This window comes from Myotis lucifugus, unplaced genomic scaffold (genome assembly GCF_000147115.1).
Source record: "Myotis lucifugus unplaced genomic scaffold, Myoluc2.0 scaffold_33, whole genome shotgun sequence".
Classification (NCBI taxonomy): Eukaryota; Metazoa; Chordata; class Mammalia; order Chiroptera; family Vespertilionidae; genus Myotis; species Myotis lucifugus.
In genome coordinates this window covers 72,911-96,129 of record NW_005871081.1, presented here as the reverse complement: position 1 = coordinate 96,129, position 23,219 = coordinate 72,911, and the positions used below count along the sequence as shown (strand labels likewise).

Sequence of the window (23,219 nt, the reverse complement as noted above, 5' to 3'; positions counted from 1 at the left end):
GCTGCTCTGCGGCCATCTGCACGGTGCTGCTGCCAAGTGCAAGACAGACCTGCATTTCACATCGCCATGTGGGTCCTTGTCTGCACCCATTTCTCTGATCGCCTTTGTGGGCCTTTAAAACAAAACAGAAACTGTGAACTCAGGAAGGACTGGCCCAGCTGAAGGCCACATTCACGAAGGCCATGCAGGGAGGAGTTTAATAAATGGGTGGTTTAGTAGAAACAACAGGCCGCACAGCTCTCTCGCCATCTCTCCTGTTGGACACGGCAGCTCCTGCGCCACGGGAAGCCTCGCCCACCCTGCCGCATCCGACCTTCCTCCCCAGCCTGCCCGGCCCTGACTGCTGGGGACACCCACCCGCCTGGACGCCCAGCAGATTACTTCCAGCACCTCCATGAGAAGCCGTGCGCAGGCCTCGGTTGCCCAGCTGGCAAGGGTCGAGTCCTGTGCTCCCAGCTCCATGGCCTGAGCTGCTGTTTAGGGTGCCTGACCTCACCCTTCCTCCTTGCTGAAAACTCACCCTTCGGGGTCCTTAGCCTGTGGAGTGAGCTCCAGGGAGTGCCTCCGGCAGCTGCATGGAGGCGCTCCTCCATGGCTGGTCCAGGGGCTGAGGGAGGGGCCTTGCCACCCAGGACGCAGAAACGAAGCTGCTGAGGAGAGAAAGGAGCAAAGGGTCACGAGAACATGGCCACGCTCCTCCTATATCCATCTTCCGTCCCAGCGTGTGACAGCTGTGTCCCCGAATCAGATTCTTCGCAGGCGCCAGCTCCCTCCGCTCCGAATGCAGAGCTTTGCTCTCGAACAGCCCCCTTAGCACGTTCCTGAGCAGAGAGGCAGAGCTGAAACCACACTGAACACAGGAGACGGAGCACCTACTGGGAGAGTGGCCTCAGGACACCCTTGACTCTGCCCGGAACAGGTGGGAGGGAGCAGGGGCCCCTCAGCTGCTCGGCCCCAAGCCCCAGCCCAGCCCCCAGTCCTTCATGACCCGGGCCACGCTGAGAACATGGCCACATGAAACCCTGTTGTATTTGGGTCTCTTCCTGCCCCTCCCACAGGACAGGTCTCTGGACCTCTGCCCATCGGATAGCCAGCTATTCTGGGATGTGGCAACTGATGTGTCCCTGACCAGCAGGGCAGGTGCCCGGTTAGTGTGAGCCCACTCAGTGGCCATCAGAGCAAGACCGACATTCAGAGGCTGAGGCCCGAGAGCTAGAGTGCCCAGGGGAGGAGGGAGAGAGAGAGACAGAGAGAGGCAGAGAGAGGCTTGCACATCTGCCCGGGACTGGCCTCTCCTCCTCGAACCCAGGCATGCAAGATCCTGTGTGGCAATGCTCCCTGCAGGGCGCCGGGCTGGATCTAGCCCACGTGTCTGCTCAGAGACCCTGGAGCAGTGAGCGCCTGTGCAGCTAGCTGTGCACAGCACCCTGCCGGCACCCATGGCCCAGAAGGTGCAGCCTGGTGCCCACTGCCTTAAACATGTGCAGGTCCCGAAGTCCCCTTGTTGGATGACCCCTCCGTGGGCAGCCCAGCCTTGTGGTGGTGTGGCGAGAGCTGAGTCCCCAGGGGAGCTGTGAGCAGAGGCAGCAGAACCCAGAGCCAGCGTGCTTTCACCCTGCAGGAGAGAGAGACTGGGAGCTGGAAGAGGAGAGGGACGGCTGAGGTCTCCAAACTCTGGAAGGACCTGCCTCCTTAGTCCGGTCCTCCTGTGAGGAGCCCACCCAGCCCCGTGCTGCCTCCAGACGTGGTTCTTGGGCATTTGGGCCTCGGCCCCTTTCCATGGTGAATTCTCTGCTCGGGATTGTAGAAAGCTTTGTGTTAGGTCATATACCGTCTTAGAAATTGAAACACATTTTAAAATATCAAATTAAATAAAAATAACAATGATAAATCCAATATGGTAGCACAAATAACATGTTAAATGAAAAAAATAACTGTAACAGTGGTTCTCAACCTTCCTAATGCCGCGACCCTTTAATACAGTTCCTCATGTTGTGGTGACCCCCAACCATAAAATTATTTTCGTTGCTACTTCATAACTGTAATTTTGCTACTGTTATGAATCGTGATGTAAATATCTGATATGCAGGATGTATTTTCATTGTTCTCGACCCACAGGTTGAGAACCGCTGATCCAGAACAAAATAAAAAGTGTGAAAGCAGTGGCATTGTTTTGAATTTTGAACATGTCCCTGATCTCTGACAAGATGGGGTTGGTGACTGCTTTCCTGCAGCTGGTTGGTACCATGGTATGCGATTGCTAGAAAGACCCACACTCTGGTAGGGACAAGGGGAAGGGCAAAACTCTTAGTAGTATTATGAAGTGGCATCTCTTTGTGGAGCCCTGAAGGAGCCATTGACTGAAATGGCTTTTTGTTTTTTGTTCTTTTTTTTTTTTTTAAGGCTTTTATTTATTTATTAACGGCCTGGCGCACGAAATTCGTGCACAGGTATGGTCCCTAGGCCTGGCTTGCGATCAGGGCCATCTTCCCTGGCTGCCCACAGCTGGCCCTGCCCCCCATCGCCACCCACCCCCAGTTCCCCATTCACCATCGAGCGATTGGGGCCTGCGGGCTGGGGGCAGGTCCTGCACTGAGCATCTGCCCCCTGGTGGTCAGTACACATAGTGACCAGTCGTTCCGCTGTTCGGTCGATTTGCATTATTACCCTTTTATTATATAGGACTAGAGGCCCAGTGCATGAAATTCGTGCATGGGTAGGGTCCCTATCAGCTGCCGGCTGCTGGTCGGGGCCTTCCTTCGTTCCGCGCCACCCCCTGGTGGTCAGCACATGTCATAGTGAGTGATCGAACTCTCGATCAGTCAGATTCCCGAGGGGACACTTTGCATATTAGGCTTTTATATCTATAGATTTTTTGTTAATCCTCACCTGAGGATATTTTTCCATTGATTTTTAGAGACAGTGGAAGGGAGGGGGAGAGACACAAAGAGAGAACCATTGATGTGAGAGAAACACATCGATTGGTTGCCTCTCGCACACTCCCTGACCAGGGCTGCAGATTGAGCCTGCAACCAAGGTACATGCCCTTAACCAGGAATTGAACCTGGGACCCTTCAGCCAAGGGTCAGTGCTCTATCCATTGAGCCAAACTAGCTAGGGCTGAAATGGCTTTTTCTTAAAAAGCAAACCAAAGTCAAACTGCAGGGGTGACGTATGCTGGCCAGGGCACAGTGCAGACTGTCCATGCCCAGGTGTTAGTAACAATTAATACCCAGACGCCATGCTGGAGGTGTTCACTGAGTATACAAGCCACCCTGGGAGCTGGATGCCATGATCATCCCGATTTTACAGATGAAGAGCAGCTCAGAGAGGTTAAGTAACATGCCCAAGGTCACACAGCCCCAACTGCCTTCAGAGCTCTGGCCCACTCCCTGGGAAACCAAGGAGCCCTGTGTATAAGAGGTGATTTCAGCCAAGGAAAATGCAGCCTCTGGGCTCCAGTCCCTCACTGAAGCAACTCAGAAGATTGCACAGAGGCGATAGCCGTTCTGTAGACAGCTTGCCTCTGTGACCCTTGGGGACAATGTGCAGTCAGTGTTCAGGTCTAAAGACACTTACAGTTAACGCTCTGGGAGCCCCGGCCTGAGCTGCAGCAGCAGTGGCAAAGGCAGTCCCCATCACTGACAGCATTCTTCTCTCTGCCCACAGCAGGGAGAGCCGGCTTAAGATCTTGAATGGCAATAAATACATATCTACCAACAACTGAATTTAAAAAACAAAACAAATGAATAAGTAGAACAGAAGCAGACCCGTGGACACAGAGAATATGTTGACAGTTGCCAGATGGGAGGGGTTTGGGGGGATGGGTGAAAAAGGTGAAGGGATTAAGAACAGAGTGGCTGTTACAGAATAGTCATGGGGATGTAAAGTACAGCATAGGGAACATAGTCAGTAATCCTATATAATAAAAGCCTAATATGCTAAGTGTCCAGTTGTCTGGTTGTCTGTTCAACCAATCAAAGCGTAAAATGCTAATGATATGCTAAGGCTGCTCAACCTCTCACTATGATGTGCACTGACCACCAGGGGGCAGATACTCTGACCGGTAGGTTAGCTTGCTGCTGGGGTCCAGCTGATCGGGACTGAGCGAGAAGGGCAGACATGCCCTGGAGTCCTCCCGTGGTCCCTCCCCGGCTGGCCAACCTCTCACGTCCCTCCCCAGCCCCAGTCGTGCACTGGTGAGGTCCCTCGGCCTGGCCTGTGCCCTCTTGCAATCCGGAACCCCTCAGGGGATGTCGAAGAGCTGGTTTTGGCCCAATCCCACAGGCCAGGCCGAGGGACCCCACTGGTGCATGAATTCGTGCACTGGGCCTCTAGTATTATAGTAACTATCTATGGTGTCAGACCTATCCAGATGATCACCTAGTAAGTTATGTAATGTCTAATCACTGGGGTGTACACCTGAAACTAATACAATAATGTATGTCAACTATAATTGAAAAAATTTTTAATGATTTTTTAAAAAAAACTATTTGGACTCTAAAAAAGAATTGATACAAAATAATGATGAGATTATTTGAAATGCCTCTGCTAGTTGCTAAATATTTCTTTAACCATTGATGCAAGGGTAAGGGACTCAGGAAATCAAATATCACAGTGAGGACCTTACGACCCACTCTAGTCACATGAGGGAGGCACCAGACTCTCAGCTCATTTCTGTTACTTTGAGCTTTCTCCATGGCTGTCTGTCACGCCAAGCCTCCCCCCGCCCCACATTAGAAACACCCCCTCTTAGCATCTCTATTTCCGAAACCCCATTTCCTAAGAGACACCCACCATGATGCTGCCTCAGACTGGCTGACACCCTTGCCCCTCCCTTCGTTAAGCTGCTGCATCTAGAACCACCTCCCCCGACCCGGCCCCCATCACTGCTGTGTGGTTTCAGGCAAGTCTCTCAACCTCTCTGTGCCTTAGTTTGCTCATCCAAAAAATGGTATAATACTCTTCCATTTCTTGGTTTGTTGTGACAATTAAATGCATTAATACATAAAAGGTATTTTACTCATCGTTGTACTCAACTGCTGTTTCTGTTACGATTAAAGATTTTCTGTGTGAACCAATTAAAATGTAATTTAGTTGATCCAGACAGCCTGTAAGTGTAAGAAGTTCTTACATTTCTCCTGTACTCCCCATTATGCCAGCTGGTCATAGTGTAGATGTCCAAGACATACTTGCTTCCTTATTGATTTAAGACCTTGGTGGAGTTGGGGGGTTTGTTTTTGTTTTTACTGTCATCTGTGCTGTTGGCTCAGTGAGTGCTTGTGTTTGAATTTCATTGAAGACTTTTTCTTTGTTTTACTGGTAATAAGCTACCTGGAGTAGCACTTCCCCAAGTACGTTATTTTCAACATTAATTCTTCAGTAGTTAGAAATTGTTACCCACTCCCCCCAAATCTGCGACCCGTTACGTTTCTTGGAGCTTCCACAAAGGAGGGTTTGTCTGTGGTGCTTCCCACATGTGTTTGACTACGGAGCCCTTCTCTCCCTGGCGTGGAAGAGGGCTCCCCGGAACATGCAGACAAACCATCTTCTGGGAGTTTGACCCCGGAAGCCCCAGGAGTGGGAGCTGGGGCCCCTGGGAAAATGCTCCATGCTGGTTAGGGTAGCCCGGTGGATTGTGGGCACTGCTTACACTCCGACATAGGTCGGGCAGCTCACTGGCCGTGGCCTGCGTGGCAGCTTCGTGTGGTTAGGCAGGCTGCCCAGAGCCTGTGTGAGGGAGGATGCTGGGCTTGCTGGAGCCAGCATGGGGCGGGATGGAATAGAGAACACCTAATGCATTCAAGAGAGACATACTGTCAGTTCTGTGTGTGTGCTTAGTGAGGCTGCCAGGTGATTCCTGCGCAGGTGTGAGCTACAGACATGTTGGGCACGTGGGCACACAGCCTGGGAAGAGGCAATTCTGGAGACTACACTGTGAGGAGTTTCACAGGGCCTCCAGGGTGTACAGCTTTATCTGCACAAGTAGCGCACACTGGGGTCCTGTCCAGCCACTTCTGCATGGTGGACGGGCCCCCAGGCCCCTCACAGGAGAGGGGGATGGCTCCAGCTTGAGTGAGTCTGGCTTCCTGATTTCCTCCACCCGGATGCATGTGAACAAACACTGCTTGTTGGGTGGGAGGTGCTTTTTCTTGATAATTTCAGCAAAGCACCTTTTCTTATGGGGTCTTTTATTTTAAATTAGAGGCCTGGTGCACGAAATCTGTGCCCTGGGCCCGGGGGGGGGGGGGGGGGGCCCTCAGCCCGGCCTGTGTCCTCTTGCAGTCCAGGACCTCTGGGGATCAGGCCTAAGCCAGTAGGCAGACATCCCTCTCACTGTCTGGGGCTCTCACAGTCCAGGACCCCTCATTCCTTACCGCCCTCCTGCAGTGGAGGCAGGAGAGGCTCCCACCATGCCACTGCGCTCACCAGCCGTGAGCCCGGCTTCTGGCTGAGCAGTGCTCCCCACCATGGGAGCGCACTGACCACCAGGAGGCAGCTCCTGTGTTGAGCATCTGCCCCCTGGTGGTCAGTGTGTGTCATATCAACTGGTTGTTCCGCCATTTGGTCGATTTGCATATTAGGGTTTTATTACATAGGATTTTGTAAGGACTTGCTTTCTGAGATTAGGAAATCAGGGAGAACGTTTGGTGCACTGAGTGAGTTAACGATGCTTTGCACATGATGTGAAATATGTATGCCTAATTCAATAATAGCTCAGGATGTGCTGTGAATGAGCGTTCAGCTGCCCAAATAGTATAGACCTCAAACATCTCGAGTGGCTAGATCACAGAACCCTCCACATAGATTATAAATAGAATTGGAGACGCCACTCCTGTCCAGACCACAAGGACTCAACAGCTGGCGGAGGAGACATCCATCCCACCCTGGACACAGGGCTCCAAATGGGGCGTGGTTGGAGCCAGCGGCCTCCCTTGTTCTGTCCGCACACACTTTGCTCTTGGCTTGGAGATTCCTGGCGTGGGCTTGGTGAAAGGAATCCCACCCATGGGAGTTGGGGGAAATAGCCGCACTTGACTCTCCACCCTGGACTTTGAAAAGAGATCACTATTTTATTTTAATTAAAAATAAGCAAAAGCTTTGGATGCGGGCTTTCAGTCAGATACAAATAAGAGAATTAGCACATAAGAGACTTGGTGGCCCAGGGCCTCTCACCAGCTGTTGGCCCCTTTGCAGGAGCCTTTCTTGGGCTCCTGTGTCCCTGTGAGCAAGGTCCAAGGTCAGCAGGAAACAGCAGGGACCAGCCTTTGAACTGGAATTCAGGGCTCCTGTCCTGTCAGCACTGGGGCTCACTGAACCTGGGACATGTGCCACCTGTTCAGGGCCCTGCGAGTTCTGCATCTGCTCCAGCCCGTCACTGTGTGCTCCCTCTCCACCTCCGGAGGCCACTGGTGAGCGGGGCAGAGGCTCGTACCCCCTTTGAGTGGCCGGGAATGGGTGAGGTGCTGCCCACCTCCATTACAGAATTGTCCTACAGTAAACCAAATCCCTGAGTCAGTTTGCAAGAGGAAGGAAGTTTGCTGCCGCAGTCTAGTTGTGTTCGGACGAAGAGATCCAAGGGTGAAAATACCATGCCACCCCTGGACTCTAAGATTGCTGCCCAACCCAGGCAGGATTCAGGTAACAGTTTTGTGGGAATACAGTTCAGCAGCTGAGGTGTCTCCCTCTTTGTCCTTGTCTAGAGCTGAGCTGGGTCCCAGGCCAGGTAAGACCTCGTGAGTCAGGGATCATTCCCACTGAAGGGCTCAGCAGGCTGTTCGTCCGTGCCCCAGACAGGGCAGCCTTCCCAGACGGGCTCCCAGACCCAGCCCCCCTGTCCTCACCACCCTGTCGGGGGTCAGAAGAGAAGCACCGTCTTCTCCCACCCTGTACCCCTCCGACTCAAGGCCCTTCTTAACCCCTCTCCTCAAAAGTGACTCTGTGACGGGCTAATTGGCTGGGAGTCTCCACTTACGTCTGGGCCGAGACAGGAATGCTGGCAGCGGGGGGCTATCTGTAAGGCATTGTGCTCTCACAGAGATGTTCTGTAAAGGAGCTGGGCCCTGCCTGACCCTTTCATTGAACTGGCGGGCGGGGTGACCCCGCTTCCTGTCCCAGGCGTCTGACCTTGGAGCAGCCAGGCGCACACAGAGTGAAGGAGTCACGCGGGGGATAGGACTCACTTTTGTCACCTTCTAGCACCTCCGTGTCCGTCTGAACCAGTGGCCGCAGCAGAACTCTTCCACAAAATTAAACACGTTGGACAGGGACCTTGAGAAAACACTGTCAGCACAAAATGCAAAATTGCCCTGCCCTTGAGTGAGAATGTCGCTGCGGGAAGGGTGGAACGTGACACATTGTCCAGAGCCCATTGTCCCAGAGGCACCATGTGACGAACTCCGGGTCCTGGGCCTTAATCCCAGGTGGGAAACGTTTTTCATTATCTTCAGCTTTCTGCGGAGCGGCCACTGGATGCATTCCATGTGGATGCTTTGGAGATCGTCCCTTTGTATGCCCAGACCTCTGTGCAGTTTCCACAGAGCAGCCCCATTTTTCAAACCTAAAATGGGGCACTTGATCTGAGGTGCAATAGTAGAGTCAATTCTGCTCCAGAAAGTTCATAAATGTTGGTTTGCCACCACCCGGCTGCAGGGTCACGCCTCGCAGCTGTCAGCAGTCTGGGTCTCTGTACCTCATGCGGCCTGCCACCCATCAGACATTCTGGAAACAGCCTATGTGCAAGCCAGAAAGGACTTTGCCAGATTAGATTCCAAATGATGCTCTGGGAAGCCATTCTCTCCTTCTCCTCTTGCTACATTTGTTCAACACGTTGTTCTTTGAGCTCCTTCCATGGGAGCCGATGAGCTGGGCCCGGGAAGTAGGGCATCTGTGAGTTGTGGGCATAGTGGGTGCTGATAGGATGCTGGAGACCCCGTCCAGGCCAGGAACCTCCCTGAAGAGTGACATCTTGGCCTGCAGTTGAGTGAGATTAGACAGGCGAACAGAAGTGAAAAAAGCATCACAGAGGGGACAGCTTGTGCAAAGGCCCTGAGGCTGGAGGGGCCTTGGTCCATTTCAGAAAATCTAAGAATATGAGGGTGGGCATCACCTGAAGAAGAAGAAGGTAGGTGAGTAGGCCCCCTAGACGTCCCTCAATGGAACCAAATTCACAGGAACAGTGGTCCAGCCACTGAGACTGACACTGTCACAGAAAGTACAGGAGGGTCAGTAATACCAGCTCTGTCTCCAGTGCCTGGGAAAGCCATCTGCCATCAGGGTGAGCTGGGCAGAGAACAGACAGCCCGGGGTGTCTGTAAGGAGCTTCAGACTGTGAGGGTTTGCTGGCGAGAGGAAGTGCTACCGCGAAGCCTCGGCCATTCAGAATCAAGCTAAGAGTTACTGCAGACATGTCCACCATCAGAGGCCTTGACATGCACAGCTTTTTCTCTTCGTGACTTGGTGAAGCCGGGAAGTTGAGTGCCGGCGGGAGATTTCAGGATCCAGGGCAAGGTCACTCTGATGCTTGTCACTGATGCTGGGTCCCCACTTGGTAAAGGACTGGCCGGCTCAGTGTCCGCACTATTTCCCGCGGCCCCCGGGACGTCTCCAGGCTTCAGGGAGACCCTGAGTTCCCAGTGGCATGCTCCTCCCAGGGCTGCAGAGGTGGAATGGGAGGACAAGGAGCACACGTTTCGTGTGGATATTCCTTCCTGTTGAGAGAAGAAAACAGCAATGCAAAACCTAGACTTCTAGGCTGCTGCGTGAACCGCACCTAACTCATGCCAAATAAATGAGGCGTAGACAGTCTTAAGTCACCTCATCTGGAATTAAAGATAGATACTCCAAGCTCTCTTAGAGCGACTGTTTTCAACGCTGTTTTTCTCCCTCAAAAGAAAGCCATTGCTGAGACATCGAAGTGCACACTGGGAAATGCCATCGGTGCCACCGAGCCATCCAGGGGAGCCCCAGCGCAGTTCCCAACGTTTGGGGTTTACTGTTGTTCCTTTCCTCACCCCGAGTGCCGCCGCCGCCGCTCCGTGGGGCCCTGGCAGGCCCAGGCGCCCTCGCCCTCGTCACTTCCTCCTCCACCCGGGCCGTCGAGGGGCAGCCCGTGGTGGCGGTGGGCAGTTCCACAGATGACACAGCCAGGATCTTCGGGACCCGCCTCTGCTTTCGCGTGTCGCCTGTTTCCACTTGCTTGTTTGCAAGACCAGAAGAACAGGATTTAAGGCTGATCTGTGCAGATAGCATTTTGCTTCCTCCCTGGAATTTTCAGGGTAAAAGATCTCCAGGAGCCACCTCTCCAGGCTGTTCGTGGCCGGGTCTCAGACTGGGTGCAGAAGGACTGACCTCTTAGGCCATTGGCAAGGCATCGCCGCGAGTCCCGAGTCTCTTTAGACAAAACGACGTGTTAACGCTCAAGACTGCAGGCTTGACTGGACAGCTGGGGTCTGCGACGTGAGACATTGGCTATAAACACATGCTAGCTGGCCTGGCATTGGCTGGGACACGCAGAGGACACGGAGCACACCCAACACTGGAGTCCACCTGCGACTCACACCCCAGCATCCCACGCCAGGCAGTGACCTCACAGCTTCAGCCAGGGCCTAGGTTTTCCCCAGGGCCTAGGTTTTCCCCTAGAGTCTTGCGAAACCGTTGATGGCACCGGGGCGTGGCTGGAGGTGCTGCCAGTTCAGCCTGCAGCCTGCTGAGCTGTTTTTCCTCTCAGCACCAGGCTGGGGGACTTGGCTCAGCACCCTGGGGGACTTGGCTCAGCACCCTCCTCAGTGTCATTGTCAGGGTGGTGAGGCCCCACGCGTGTGTGTGTGTGTGTGTTTGCAGGCTGCGGACCCACGACAGGGGCCAGGTTTCCTCTCTGATTAGCAAGTCCTTGCATAGGCAACAGGTAAGGGCCCCAGGGGTTGCCTGGATCGCTTCCAGAACATGGGTGGAGATTCCCAGAACAAAGCCTGTCTGTTTTCAGTGCTGCTCATTGACTCCTGGCCGTAGGAGTCAGCCCTCCAGCTCCCGGCCCTTCCCCTTTCCTGGTGTCTCCCCTTCTTGCCTGCATGTCCCTCTCCGTCCCCCTCTCCCCGCCCTCCCTCCTCTCTCTCTGCCTTTCTCTGTGCCTCTGACACACACCACAGTTTAAATATGGATGAATCCCTCAGCACATCGCTTTCTGTGCTCTGAGAAACAAAGGTTTCTGCGTGTTGGAAACTGACTTTTTTTTTCCAAGCACGTGACCGCCAGCCCCTCGGTTGTCTGCTGATGTGCGAAGCCGTGTGGGGGCTGACCCAGACTGGTGGCTCGTGCGGCAGTGTTTCCGCCGAGTGACAGGTGTGTCCGTCTGTCTGCTCTCCCCGCAGATGAAATCATGCACCAGGACATCACCCCGCTCTGCGCTGCCGACATCCAGGACCAGCTGAGGAAGCGCTTTGCTTACCTGTCTGGTGAGTGCCGGCCGCCGGGGAGCGTGGGGGCCGGTGTCTGCGTGGCGGGTGGTTGGCCGCCCCTGGGTTCTGGTTCTCCGTGACCTAGTTGGTCCTGTTCCACGTGGTGGGAACTGGGGACAGGCCACTGGATGCAGCCTGCTCGCGGCATGACCGAGGGCCCGGGCGAGGCTGTCGCGATGCCTGTGAAGAGGGCAGCAGCCAGGGGAAGAGCCGGCCGCGGGTCAGCTGGGTCCTGAGAGGGACACAGCCCCAAGCGCTGCTGGCTGAAGTCCCCTGGAATCCAGAACTTTCCTGCAGCAGGTACAGTAGGCAGTAGGAGGGTCATTAGGACCCAGCCTGATTGGAATGTTGTGCAGCATTTACAATCACAGTCACATCATTTATAAAGCCCGGAAAACTGTCGTTCACAATGTTAGGAAAGAAGCAGGACGCCAGCTCTATATTCAACACAGTCTCAATTGTGTAGAAAAATGCACCAAAAAAGGTTTGGAATTAAATGTGCCGCATGCTATGGTGGCTGCCCATAGCGGCAAAATATTAGCTGATTGTTTTAATTCAGCTCACTTTTTTGTATATTCCAAATATTTTCCTTCAATATGCATGAATTTATTTCATAATAAAAAATATTATGTTGACCCTGACTGGGTGGTTCAGTTTGCTGGAGCATCTCATCTTCCTGTACACCAGAAGGTTGTGGGGTTCAATTCCCAATTGGGGCATGTAGGGGAGGCAACCAATCTGTTTCCCTCGTGTTGATGTTTCTCTTTCTCTCTTTCTCCCTTCCCCTCTCTCTAAAAATTAGTAAAAGCATATCCTTGGGTGAGGATATATATATATATATATATATATATATATCTATATACATATATATATAATTTGAAGAACATGCTCTCAAATTTTTTAAATATATTTTTATTGATTTGAGAGGAAGAGAGAGAGAAACATCAATGATGAGAGAGAATCATTGATTGGCTGCCTCCTGCTCTCCCCACACTGGAGATGGAGCCTGCATCCTGGGCGTGTGCCCTGACTGGGAATCAAATCCTGACCTCCTGGTTCCTAGGTGGACGCTGAACCACTGAGCCACGCCGGCCGGGCGATGCTCTCAATGTTAAGTGAAATATCCCGTGCTTGTGAAAGATCAGCCATGTTCTCTTGACGATGTGGCACCGAGGCCCAGTTAAGTGCTGCCTTTGCTGTCTCCCCAGGTGGGCGGGGGCAGGACGGCAGCCCCGTCATCACCTTCCCGGACTACCCGGCCTTCAGCGAAGTGCCCGACAAGGAGTTCCAGAATGTCATGACCTATCTCACCAGCATCCCCAGGTGCGTGTCACTACCCCCTCCCCGCCCCCGGGCCTTTGTCAGACAAGGAGACTGTGGCGGAGGGGCGTTCAGGAGCCTGCCCAGAGTTACCCATCGGCAGACAACCAAGGGGCTGAGCCGTGAGAGATGCCGGATCAGAATCCAGCTGTCCCGGCTCCCGGGCCGGCATCCTTCCCCTCACCTGTGGGAGGCGTCCGGCCGCAGCCTGCATCTCCTGGGGTCCGGCCGCGCCCAGGGACCTTTCCTCCCTCACGTCAGTGTCCAGTCGCTTCATTAGACGAGCAAGACCATGCTGGGGACGGTCTTCCTCTGGGGAGGGGGCCACGTGCACTGACGAGGTGGCTGTGAGACCCAGGCCGGGACCTGGCCCAGAGGTGGTGAGGAGGTCACGGGCGCTCTGACACAGGAGCCCTGCCTCTGTTCAGGATGCAGCGAACGGCCTTGCACGAGACCTTTCTTCCTCCTGTTACACACGTGCGGGGAGGGGTAGGTAGCATGGGGGGACCCTGTGCGTATGGAAGCTCAGCGTCGCAGGCACCGGATGCTCTCCTCACACCTCGCCGTCCGCAAGGACACATTCCCGAATCTGGGTGATGTGAGCTCCGTGAAGGAGTCTAGTCCAGAAAACAGACCAAAGCAGCGAGTCTGTTCAACTGATGCGTGACCTGCAAATACCACCCGCCAGTAGCGACCGATCACCACCAGCCAGTGCTGGGGCGGTGGGCGACACGTAGAGTATTCCAGCAACCTGGCGGGTGTGGAGGAAGGGAGGCCGGGTATGTTGGGGGAGGCTCCGGACAGATGTGGGTGGTGAGTGACCCGTGACAGGAAAAAAGGCGGGCAGTGCGCCCCCTGGCTCAGCCGGGTGGGGTCTGCAGTCACCGTCTCTGTTGTCCTTCCCTTGTCATACCCGCCTCAGTGTGCCAGGCTCCAGGTGGCCGAGCTGGGCAGGAGGGATGGCTGGCACCCTGGGAGGCCCTCTGGCCAGCTGTTCCCCCTCCAGGGGTTTGAAGGTGGGACTACCATACCACAAAGCGTCTCCATCTATTGTCTCCCTTGACCCTCAGAACTACAGAGGCAAGAAGGCAGTTGTCTTGCCCATTCTATACATGAGGCTGGGGGACCTCAGAGAATGAGGTCCCTAAAGTAAGATCACGCCTGGAGGATTCAGACTCCCCGTGTGGTGTGAGGCAGGGGTGCCCTTGGGGTGGGGACCTGAGACGAAGCTCCCGCGCTCTGTGCCCAGCAGCAGGATGCTTAAATGCCGCGTGACCCGCTGGCCGTGGGGAATCACCGGGACTGACCCCCAAGAGGAAAGGGGCGGCAATTTGAGCCTGAAACGATGAGCCCAGCAGTGGCTTCCGGGAAGAACACGCTCTAATGATTTGAAAGGAAATGGGGATAGCTGTGGGGGGCAGTCTCTAGTTGGTCTTCCGGGGCGTGGGCTTCTGCCCCAGCTGCTGGAGCCTCCCCTGCAGGGACAGTCTCCCAGGGGTGGCGGGTAGTTGTACGTCCAGGGGAGGTTGCGGCCCTCATCCCTCCCTCCCCGATAGCCCCTCGGCTCCAGGCCTCTCTCTGGAGCCCGGCAGAGGTGGGAGCTCATCAGAGCTGATGGACACTGAATGCTAAGTTTATGACATCACTTCTCAGATGGCAAAGCTGTTCTGGGTCCTTACACCTTGGAGCTTTACGCTGGGCATCTCCTCCCCTTTATTGAACCTCCTTCTGCTCATTTCCAGTTTAGAAAACCGTAGAGTTAGTTGTTCAGATGCCCGCTGCACTGTTGCTGGCTTGTAACTGGATAGAACCTGAGGAATTCCGAGGCTCCGTTCCCAGGGGAAATGGTATGCATTGGGCCTTTGTGTGTGTATGTTTTATTCTCATTTCTCCCCTGTCGAGGTTGATAAAAATCCCAAGTGCTGGAGTGATGGATCTGAGCCTGTCACACACAATGCGCCCTTTTCATCCAGAAATAAAACTCCTACTAAACAGAAAGATGGTGCAGCACCCTAACTAGCAAGAAGGACCGACAGGGACAAGAAATCAGGTGTCACATGTGTAGCAGGCTGCATGGGACTCATGAAGGTCAGGTGGGCGCCCGCACTGTGTGTACTGAGTCCATCAGCCCCCAGGGCGCTATGTCAGGCACGGCACCTCGAGGGGGTGCGATTGAAGATATCCTCTCTGGTTTAGGCATGAGCTCACAGGGACATCCCCACAGCGTGGTCACCCCGTTGGCTGGACGCCAGCTGATACAGACGCTTTGTGGTATGGAAGAGGGAATAGTTTTCGGTGAAGCGCTACAGAACACGAAAGAGCAGTCTCCCACAGTTCACACAGCAGCTGCGTTCCTAGGGAATGTGTGTCCATTAAAAATGTGTGTCTGTAGGTATGCAAGAGTCCCAGCTTCCCTGTCTTCAGGATGAGGGACCAGCTTGGTGCCAGGAAAGATAGTGACAACTGAGAGACACGTCCAGAGGCATCTGAAGTGGCCCCAGGATGCACCCCACTGAGCACCCCTGTGTGGGGCAATGCCTTCCTTCTCCTGTGAGAATTTGGGGGAAATCATCTCCCCACAATAGCCTCCCCGGTTACAGAAGGAAGGGCATGCTGCCACCTGATGGACACAGCCAGCATTGCAGTCAGTCCCCTGGAGGGTCTATCCTAAACCCATTGGAATGAGGAGCTGGGCAGGTGTTTCTAGAAAAGAAGGAAAAACTCCTCACACAGGCAAGTCATTGGCACGGGAGTTACTCCAAACTGCTGCTGAGCCAGCACAGCCTCTAAGTCAGTGGTTCTCAACCTTGGCTGCACATTAGAATCACCTGGGAATCTTTTTAAAATCCTGATTTCTGGGCCTCATCCTCCGGAAATTCTGTTTCTTTGTTGTGGGGTGGGGCCACAACATTAGTCACAAAGAAACAGAATTTCCTGAGGATGGGACCCAGAAATCAGAATTTTAAAAAGATTCCCAGGTGATTCTAATGTGCAGCCAAGGTTGAGAACCACTGCTCTAAGTGGAAAGAGCTCAATTGAGAGCCAGGTGTGCGCTTTCAAATGCCAATGCACATTAAAGGGACCAATCCCATGCAGACTGCTGTAAGTCTAAGAGACACTTCCTCCTACCATTGTTCACCAAGCATTAATCGTATCCTTCCAGGAAATATGTGATGTGCTGACTTTAGCTCTTCTTCTGTTATTAGTGCAAACGACAGGAGCCCCCGTTTTAGCCATTGCATTTGACGAATAGTTATTGATCATTGTGAACTGTGACACTGAAACAGGCGGGCTTCCTCCAGCTCTATCAGATGTACGTGAAGATGAGGCAAGTTGTTGTCCTTTGCAACACCACTCAGTAAAGGGGATGTGGGAGGACTTTATGATTTACTAGCAAGTGTATCAGCTGGCGTCCAGCCAACAGGGTGACCACACTGCGGGGATGTCCCTGTGAGCTCATGCCTTGGCTAGAGGGCTGCGTTTCACCACTCAGAGGCCTACCACTCTTGCAGATCCTAATGGGGTTTGTTTGCCCTCATCTGCCAGGCCTGGGTGGGGCATCCCCAGGGACCCGAGAGGACAGGTGACAGTGAACCACATGCCCAACCCTGGAGAGGGGGCCTGTGACCTCCCTACAGACAGTCACATGACAGAGAAAGGCACAGGGGGTGCTCTGACTGGTTCCCCCATATCTGTCTGTTGTGTGCTGGGCAACGTGGACCTAACAGTGAACCAAACAGACAAAATCCTGCTGCTCACATTCTCATTAAATTAACTAAAATGTGTGGAGGGGTTAGCGTATAAAAAGGAAGAATGAGAGAGAAAGGAGGCGAGGACCCAGGATGGGCAGTGAGAAGGGAGCCCCCATGAAAGGGTGACTCAAAGGACTTATGGGGTACAGTCCTCATAAGGGACCCCAGGAGGGGGGCAGAGGGGAGAGAGGAATTCGAGATGGCCTAACTGACGGCTTGGGGGCAGCAGTTGCCCAAGAACAGAAGAAGCATGTAGGAGGGCCATGTGGGTTGAGATCACTTGCATATCCAGGGGGCCTCTCGGGTTGAGGGCTGGTACCTCTGGGTGCCCTGAGGTGAGTCTGGAACTCTGGGGCGAGGTCCCGGCTGGGTGTGGATTTGGCAGTTGTGGGCATTTGGGTGGTGAGGGCCCCAGAACTGGGGTGGTGGGCAGAGGGGGAGCCCTAGGTATTCCAACTGGGGTAGGAGGTCAGAGGGAAGGAGGAAACACAGTGTGGGAGAGGGGTCAGCCCCAGCTGGGGTCTCAAACAGGGAAGGCCCACCCCGATCCTATAGGGCTAGGGGGGGCTCGCACAGGTGGAAAGGGTGCTCGATCGGTGGTCATGCTGCGCCTGCAGCTGCTTAAGGCCCCCTTCCCTCTCAAGCGTCCCACTGTGACCGTCCATTACTGATGGGTGAGACGGGATGAGAAGGAGGGGTCAGTGCGCGTCTCACAGCATGCAGGCCTCTGGGAGCCCTGAGGGTGTCCAGGAACAGCTTTGGTGAAGGGTTTGGAGTAAAATGCTTATTAGAGTAAATTCAACAAAAATGGGAGACAAGGGTCCGAGCCAGAGTAAATTCACAGAAATGTGTGTGTGAATGCATCCTAAACAATTAAAAATGTACACGTGAAGCAGGGACTCTCTGGCCCCACGATTCACGCGTACAGACACGCCTTTCAGGGTTTTGCTGCCCAGGGAGCAGAGAAATGGGTCGGTGAGCTGGTGAGAGGACGAGAGGCATGTGTATGCTGATGGAGATCACCCAACAGCAAAACAGAAAGAGTGGCGCCCTCCGGGCTCCTTCACACTCGGCATGTGTCCTTTGTACGCGTCTGAGTCCAGCAGTAAGCAAATCGCAGGGGGTCACAGAGCCTCTGGGGGTCATGGATGCCGCTCGGTCCCCCCTCCTGCAGTTCTAGAACCAGGATCTCCCCACCTCCAAGTACCCTGCCCCCCAGGCCACCTCCTTACACCTCCTTACTGGGGCAAGTCACGTTTCAAACTCAGTCTGATCCTGTCCCTCCCTGTGAATGGAGTCATTCCAAGTTTCTCACTCAGGTGCTGTGTATACACACACACACACACACACACACACACACACACACAGACATACACACCCACATGCACACACACTGCACTCATGCACACACGTGCGTGCACACAGTGCATGCATGCATGCACAGACATACACATGCATGTTACTTGCACATGCATAGGGTGGCCAACACTGAGTAGATTTCTGCCTTTTCTTTGAAAAACAGGTGCAGCAGCCCTGGACTTGCATGTCTCCTTGGCAGCCCTGCAGGAGCCCCTGGGAGGGCCCTGGGGGCTCAGTCACCCACTGTCCCCGGGTTTGGGAGGTGATATCAAGAGGATCACCTCCCTCCACTGCTGCAGTCTCTCAGCCCAATTAAAACGCAAGTCAGGGGCTCTTACAGTTAATTGGAGCTGACAATGACGTGGACTTTCCATGGGCCTGGTTCAATCACCCAGCTGCTCAGGAGCCAGAGATCCCATCTCCCAGCTGGCTCTCAGCGATGGGCCCTGTTCATCTGATAAGAGGCACCCACACGTAGGCATGTATGCACCACACACGAGCACGTCCACACCACACACACTTACGCGGGCACAAACGCACCCACAGGCCCAGTTCGTATGGAAGAGAAAGACAGATGCTTATGGAATGAAACAGGAATGTAAATGTGGTCCCGACGCCCGGTCAAGGGTTCCAACCTCCTAGTGTGTGAGTCTAGGGCTAACCCAGGACTGCGCAGACTCCTCTCCAGATTGCTGGCTGCGCCGGCTGCCTGTTACCAGGGGTGCATGCTCTCCGGGCTAGTGAAGTCCCAGACCAGGGGTCCCCGGCCCTCAGAAGCACCTTACTTCTCGCTGCCACTATGATTTCTGGTTGGATTTTCAGTTCATTTTAAAATGTCAAGATAGAAAAGCGTGAGTGTGAACGCATCCTAAACAATTAAAAACATACGCGTGAAGCAGGGAGTCTCCCCTCACCACCTGCTCCTTCCCCCCACAGGGTTGAGTTTGGGTGAAATCGTCACAGCCCTCCTCTTCTTAGTCCACAGCGTATCCGGGCAGCCCTCTACGCCTGTAGCATCATCCTTCCAGGGGCCACGGTGCTCCCTGGTATAGATGGACCAGCACACGAGTCTGCCCTGTCAACAGGGATTCCCTTGGCACACACACCCTCCCCTGCCCCCTGGCTCCCTCCAGAGTCCTGCTGAGGTGAACAGCCTTGTTCCCTGCCTGGCTGGTTATATCCGGCACCTTGAGAGGGATCCCATCTGTAATAATTCTCAGACGCTCTGGCCCCATGATCCTCCCCCTCCAGCCATGGAATCAGCTAGGAAAGGGCCAGTCTCGCCATTTGCGCAAGTGACTCTGCTCAGCCCGTGGTCCCACAGGGCCTGCAGCTCTGGGGGCTCAGTGACCCTGCCCACTGCGGTGTCCACTGCACTCCGATGGGTCCTATCTCTGCACCTCGCAGATCCCGGGGAGCCAGAGGCCGCTCCTCTCCTCGAGGCATCTCCCTTGGTTGCAATGATCTTGCTCTGGCGCTGCCGGCCGGCCGGTGTGACAGCCCCTAGCCATGCCTGGCTATCTATTTAAAAATTAAAATTAATTCCTGTGCAAGTGCAGTGCCTGGCTCAGGCCGGCCATGTTGCAACTCCCTTGCAGCCGGTGGCTGCCATCCTGAGCATCTCAGCCGTGGAGCGCTTCCCTCTGCTGGAGCCGGCGGGCGGGATGGGTGGGATCCCATTATGGAGAAGAGGCCAGGAGATGACTACCTGGTTCCTGCCCAGTAGGAGAAACCACAGCCCTTGCCTGACTGCAAAATAATGACATTTTGCTGTGAGGGGAAGGTATTTGTAACATACAGCATCCCGCCTTAACCATTTCTAAGTGTACAGTGAAGCAACTTGTGGGAGTGAGAGCAAGGGGGAGGGGGTCCTTCCCTTAACGCCCAGGCTGCACCTGCCAGCTCATCCGCCCCGTGGGGCTGGGGTGGTGCAGACGGGGAGGCACGGGTCACCTGGAAGCCTGCGCAGGTCGCCTGCCTGCGCAGCTAGAGTTTCAGCTCCAGGTGGGGAGGAGACACCTGAGGCAGATCCAGGCAGAGGAAGACACCAGATGAGCTCTGAGCTGCCAGGTGAGCAGCAGAGAGTCCGGACGGAGGAGGAGGAGGAGGAGGCACCGGGTCCAGGACCCGCACTCGGACACAGGAGCGGGAAAGGCGGACGGTTGGGCTGCAGGACAAACCTAACGCAGGTAATGAGCAGATTCCAGAAGGTCGTCAGCCTGGTCTGACTTCCCACGGCTGTGTCTTTATGCCCCCCCAGCAAGTAGGTCACTCCACTCTTACGAAGAACTGGCCAGATGTGCACCCTTTCATTTCTTTTTTTGTTAATCCTCCCCTGAGGATATTTTTTCCATTGATTTTTAGAGAGAGAGGGAGGGAATAAGGGGAAGAGAGAAACAGAGAAAGAGAGAGGTGAGAGAGACACATCGATTGGGGCCGGGGATCGAACCTGCAACCCAGGTGTGTGCCCTTGACCCGGAATCGAACCCTTTGATGTGTGGGCCATTGCTCTACCACAGATCCACACTGACCAGGGCTAATGTTTGAAATGTATTTAAAGAATGTATGTAGTCGTTAGTTTTTTTTATAGCATTTTAAAAAATCTGGTAGGAGATTCACAATATTCAACTTAACTGCTTCTAAGTAGATATTCAGTAAAGTATATTCATATTGTTGTGCGTCAGATCTCCAGATGTTTTCATCTTCCCAAACTGAAACTGTCCCCATGAAACACGAACTCCTCACCTCCCTGCCCCGCCCCGGCACCCACCGCCCTGCGCTCCGTCTCAATTTGATGACTCCAGGACCTCGTAGGAGTGGAATCATACAGTGTTTGTCTTTTTGTGTCTGTCTTAGTTCACTGAGCATGTCTTCCAGGTTCATCCGTGTTGTAGCATGTGTCAGAATTTCCTTCCATTTAAGGCAAATAACGTTCCATTGTATGGATGTGCCACATTTTGTTTGCTCTGTTCATCTGTTGATGGCTGTTTTTGAGCTAAATTAGAAATCTGTCTTTGAAAAATAGTGATTCACACAAATTCCAGATACATTCACGGTGATTCCCTTGGTATCCTAGTTTGGGTTTTCTTTGTTCATTTTTGTCCAAAAATTTGTATTTATTGACATAAAAAACACACCACTTTAATATAAAGAACATAAAAATGCAAGTTTTCTTGCTCTTTAGAGAAATAAGTGTGGTTTTTCAGGAGTGGGGAACTTTTCTTTATTTTTATTTTTTGCCAAAGGCCATTTGGCTATTAATAACATCATTCACGGGCCAGACAAAATTATCAGCTTAAAACTTAGCCTGCTATTATTTGGTCAAACATTTAATGAACTCACCCCTAATGCCTTGGCAAGGCCAGACCAAATGATTTTGCAGGCCTTATATGGCCCGTGGGCCGACGTTCCCCACCCCGGTAAGTGGACTGTTCCTTCTGGGGTGTGAAGAAGAGAGGCAGTGCCCCTGCTCTGTGGGCCAGGGCTCTGTGGCTGGTACCTGCTTACCCGAGGGCCATCCTCTGTGTGCGGCTGACTCGCCAGCCCTCACTGGGACTGCGTGTCGACTTTGAGAACAAGCACATTACCGTGCGGGGGAGAGAGTTTTAAAAGCGTTTGATGTTTTCCTTGCTGTTTTGCTTTCTGGGATGAAAAGCTGACCAGCATTAAGAAAAACACGGTGCACAATGGTCTTATAACAGGTTAAGCTTCTGAATTGTAAGAAGAGAGAAGGGACAGCCAGCAAAGAAAGGCTCCGTATTGAATGCCTAGGGAACACACTCAAGGTCACGGGGTGTGAACTTGGGCCGGTAAACCACAGGGGCAGAGAGAAAGGCGGCCGTCGCCTCTGGCTTACAAAAGAAAAACAAGGAAATAAGACTTTTTAGCATTTGCTTACTGGTCTAACTTTTGTAGACCAGTGTCAAAATATGGGATGAAAGAGAGAGAAGCAAACAGATAGAGTCAGGGGCCAGGAAGGGGAGAGTGGGCCCTGCCTACAGCCAGGACCCATGTGTCCTGCACGTATGGCTGTGTGTGCCCCCTCCCCAACTTCAGTGCCCCCCGCCCAGGCTGTCCTTCCTGGCTCCACCTCCATCCAACCACCTACCTGGCCTGCCCATCCCCTGTCCCCTCTGGGCTGGCCCAGCCTCAGGACCCTCCTGCTTAGGCAGGGCCCTGACGTCCTGGCAGGCCTCCGGGAAGCTGGCCCTTCTTTCCCGTGGGACCGTGGGGCCCAACCATGGATGAATGAGCTCCACCTGACTCCCATGCCAACACCTGCCAGGGACGGTCTGGGACGATGCCAGCCTGTGACCGCCTCCTGCAAGAGCATGCCCTGGCCTGATGCCGCCCCATCGCTGGCCTTGTTTCCGCCGGTCCCGGCGCCAGGCAGAGCGGGCCTTGTTAGCAGTGGCTCCAAGAACACTCCTTCCGTGTCGCCGTGGTCCTTTCACACGGGGAAGGGCTGCTCCTCCGTCCTCCAGCTTCGAGCTGTGAGCCCTGGGCGGGCGTAGGTTGGAACGAGGCCCAGCTGGAGCCGTGGATGCGCTCAGAAATGCCCTCGGCCTGGCTCTGCCCCTCTTTAAACCCCACGCCGTCTCCCTTCCCACAGCACCAGCCTGTGTTGACGCCAACCTGGCTTGCTATGACCTGTTGATGTTTACATCCCAGGAAATATTGTTCCAGGACAGGGACCTGGCTCAGTGTTGGGGTCCCGCCCTAGCAAGCAGCTTCCACACCCCAGCAGACCCCCCGGTGCAGGGGCGGTTAGGGGAGGGCATTGGGCTTTCTCTGGTTGGTCCTGAGCTGGAAGCAGGGGCAGAGGTGGGGAATCGGCAGTCACTGAAGCGTCCAGACCCTCAGGGCCAGTTGCCCCCGGTGGTTGTTTGGTTTCTGGGATTGTTGCTGCAGACAGCAGCCAACTTCCTGCAAGTGTGACTTCTGGAGTCAGCGTGGCTGCTGGGCTGGGCGCTGAGACCGAGGGCTGGTTTTCTGAGCTGGTTGCTGCCGGGTGTGGGTCAGAGTTATGTTTTTATAGGTTGGCCTGGCCATTGTTCGTCCGTACAGTCTCTCAGTGGCATTAATAAGTGTAACTTCTTTAAAAGACAGTTAAACACGATTAAGGAGGTTGTTTTGCTGCTGCTGATTGGAAAGCCAGCCGACTGGCAGGAGGACTTTGGATGCCACTTGGGCGGTGGGACCGAGGGAATGCACCCAGGCACGGGACTGGCTGACATCAGCAGAGCAGGCCCAGACTCCAGGGTGCTCAGCACTGGACCAGGACCCAGGACAGCACCTCGAGGAGCGGGGTGAGGGGGAATCTGGAAAGGGA

The 23,219-nt window shown here is 54.1% G+C and overlaps 1 protein-coding gene across 5 annotated transcripts in view; it reads left to right on the top strand.

Moving 5' to 3' along the window:
* MCF2L (MCF.2 cell line derived transforming sequence like) overlaps positions 1–23,219 on the top strand; it is a 164,330-nt gene that overhangs the window by 98,508 nt on the left and 42,603 nt on the right. For 3 of the 5 annotated variants that reach the window (XR_002828765.1, XM_023752447.1, XM_023752446.1), the window contains exons 1-2: positions 11,019–11,453; positions 12,665–12,779. Coding sequence is in view for 3 of the 5 variants with exons in the window: in XM_023752447.1 (XP_023608215.1) it covers positions 11,378–11,453; positions 12,665–12,779 (191 nt within the window). In the remaining 2 variants the exon portion in view is untranslated. Of the gene's footprint in view, positions 1–11,018; positions 11,454–12,664; positions 12,780–23,219 lie in introns of those variants that run through there. The other 2 variants (XM_023752445.1, XM_023752448.1) reach the window with 2 other exon arrangements.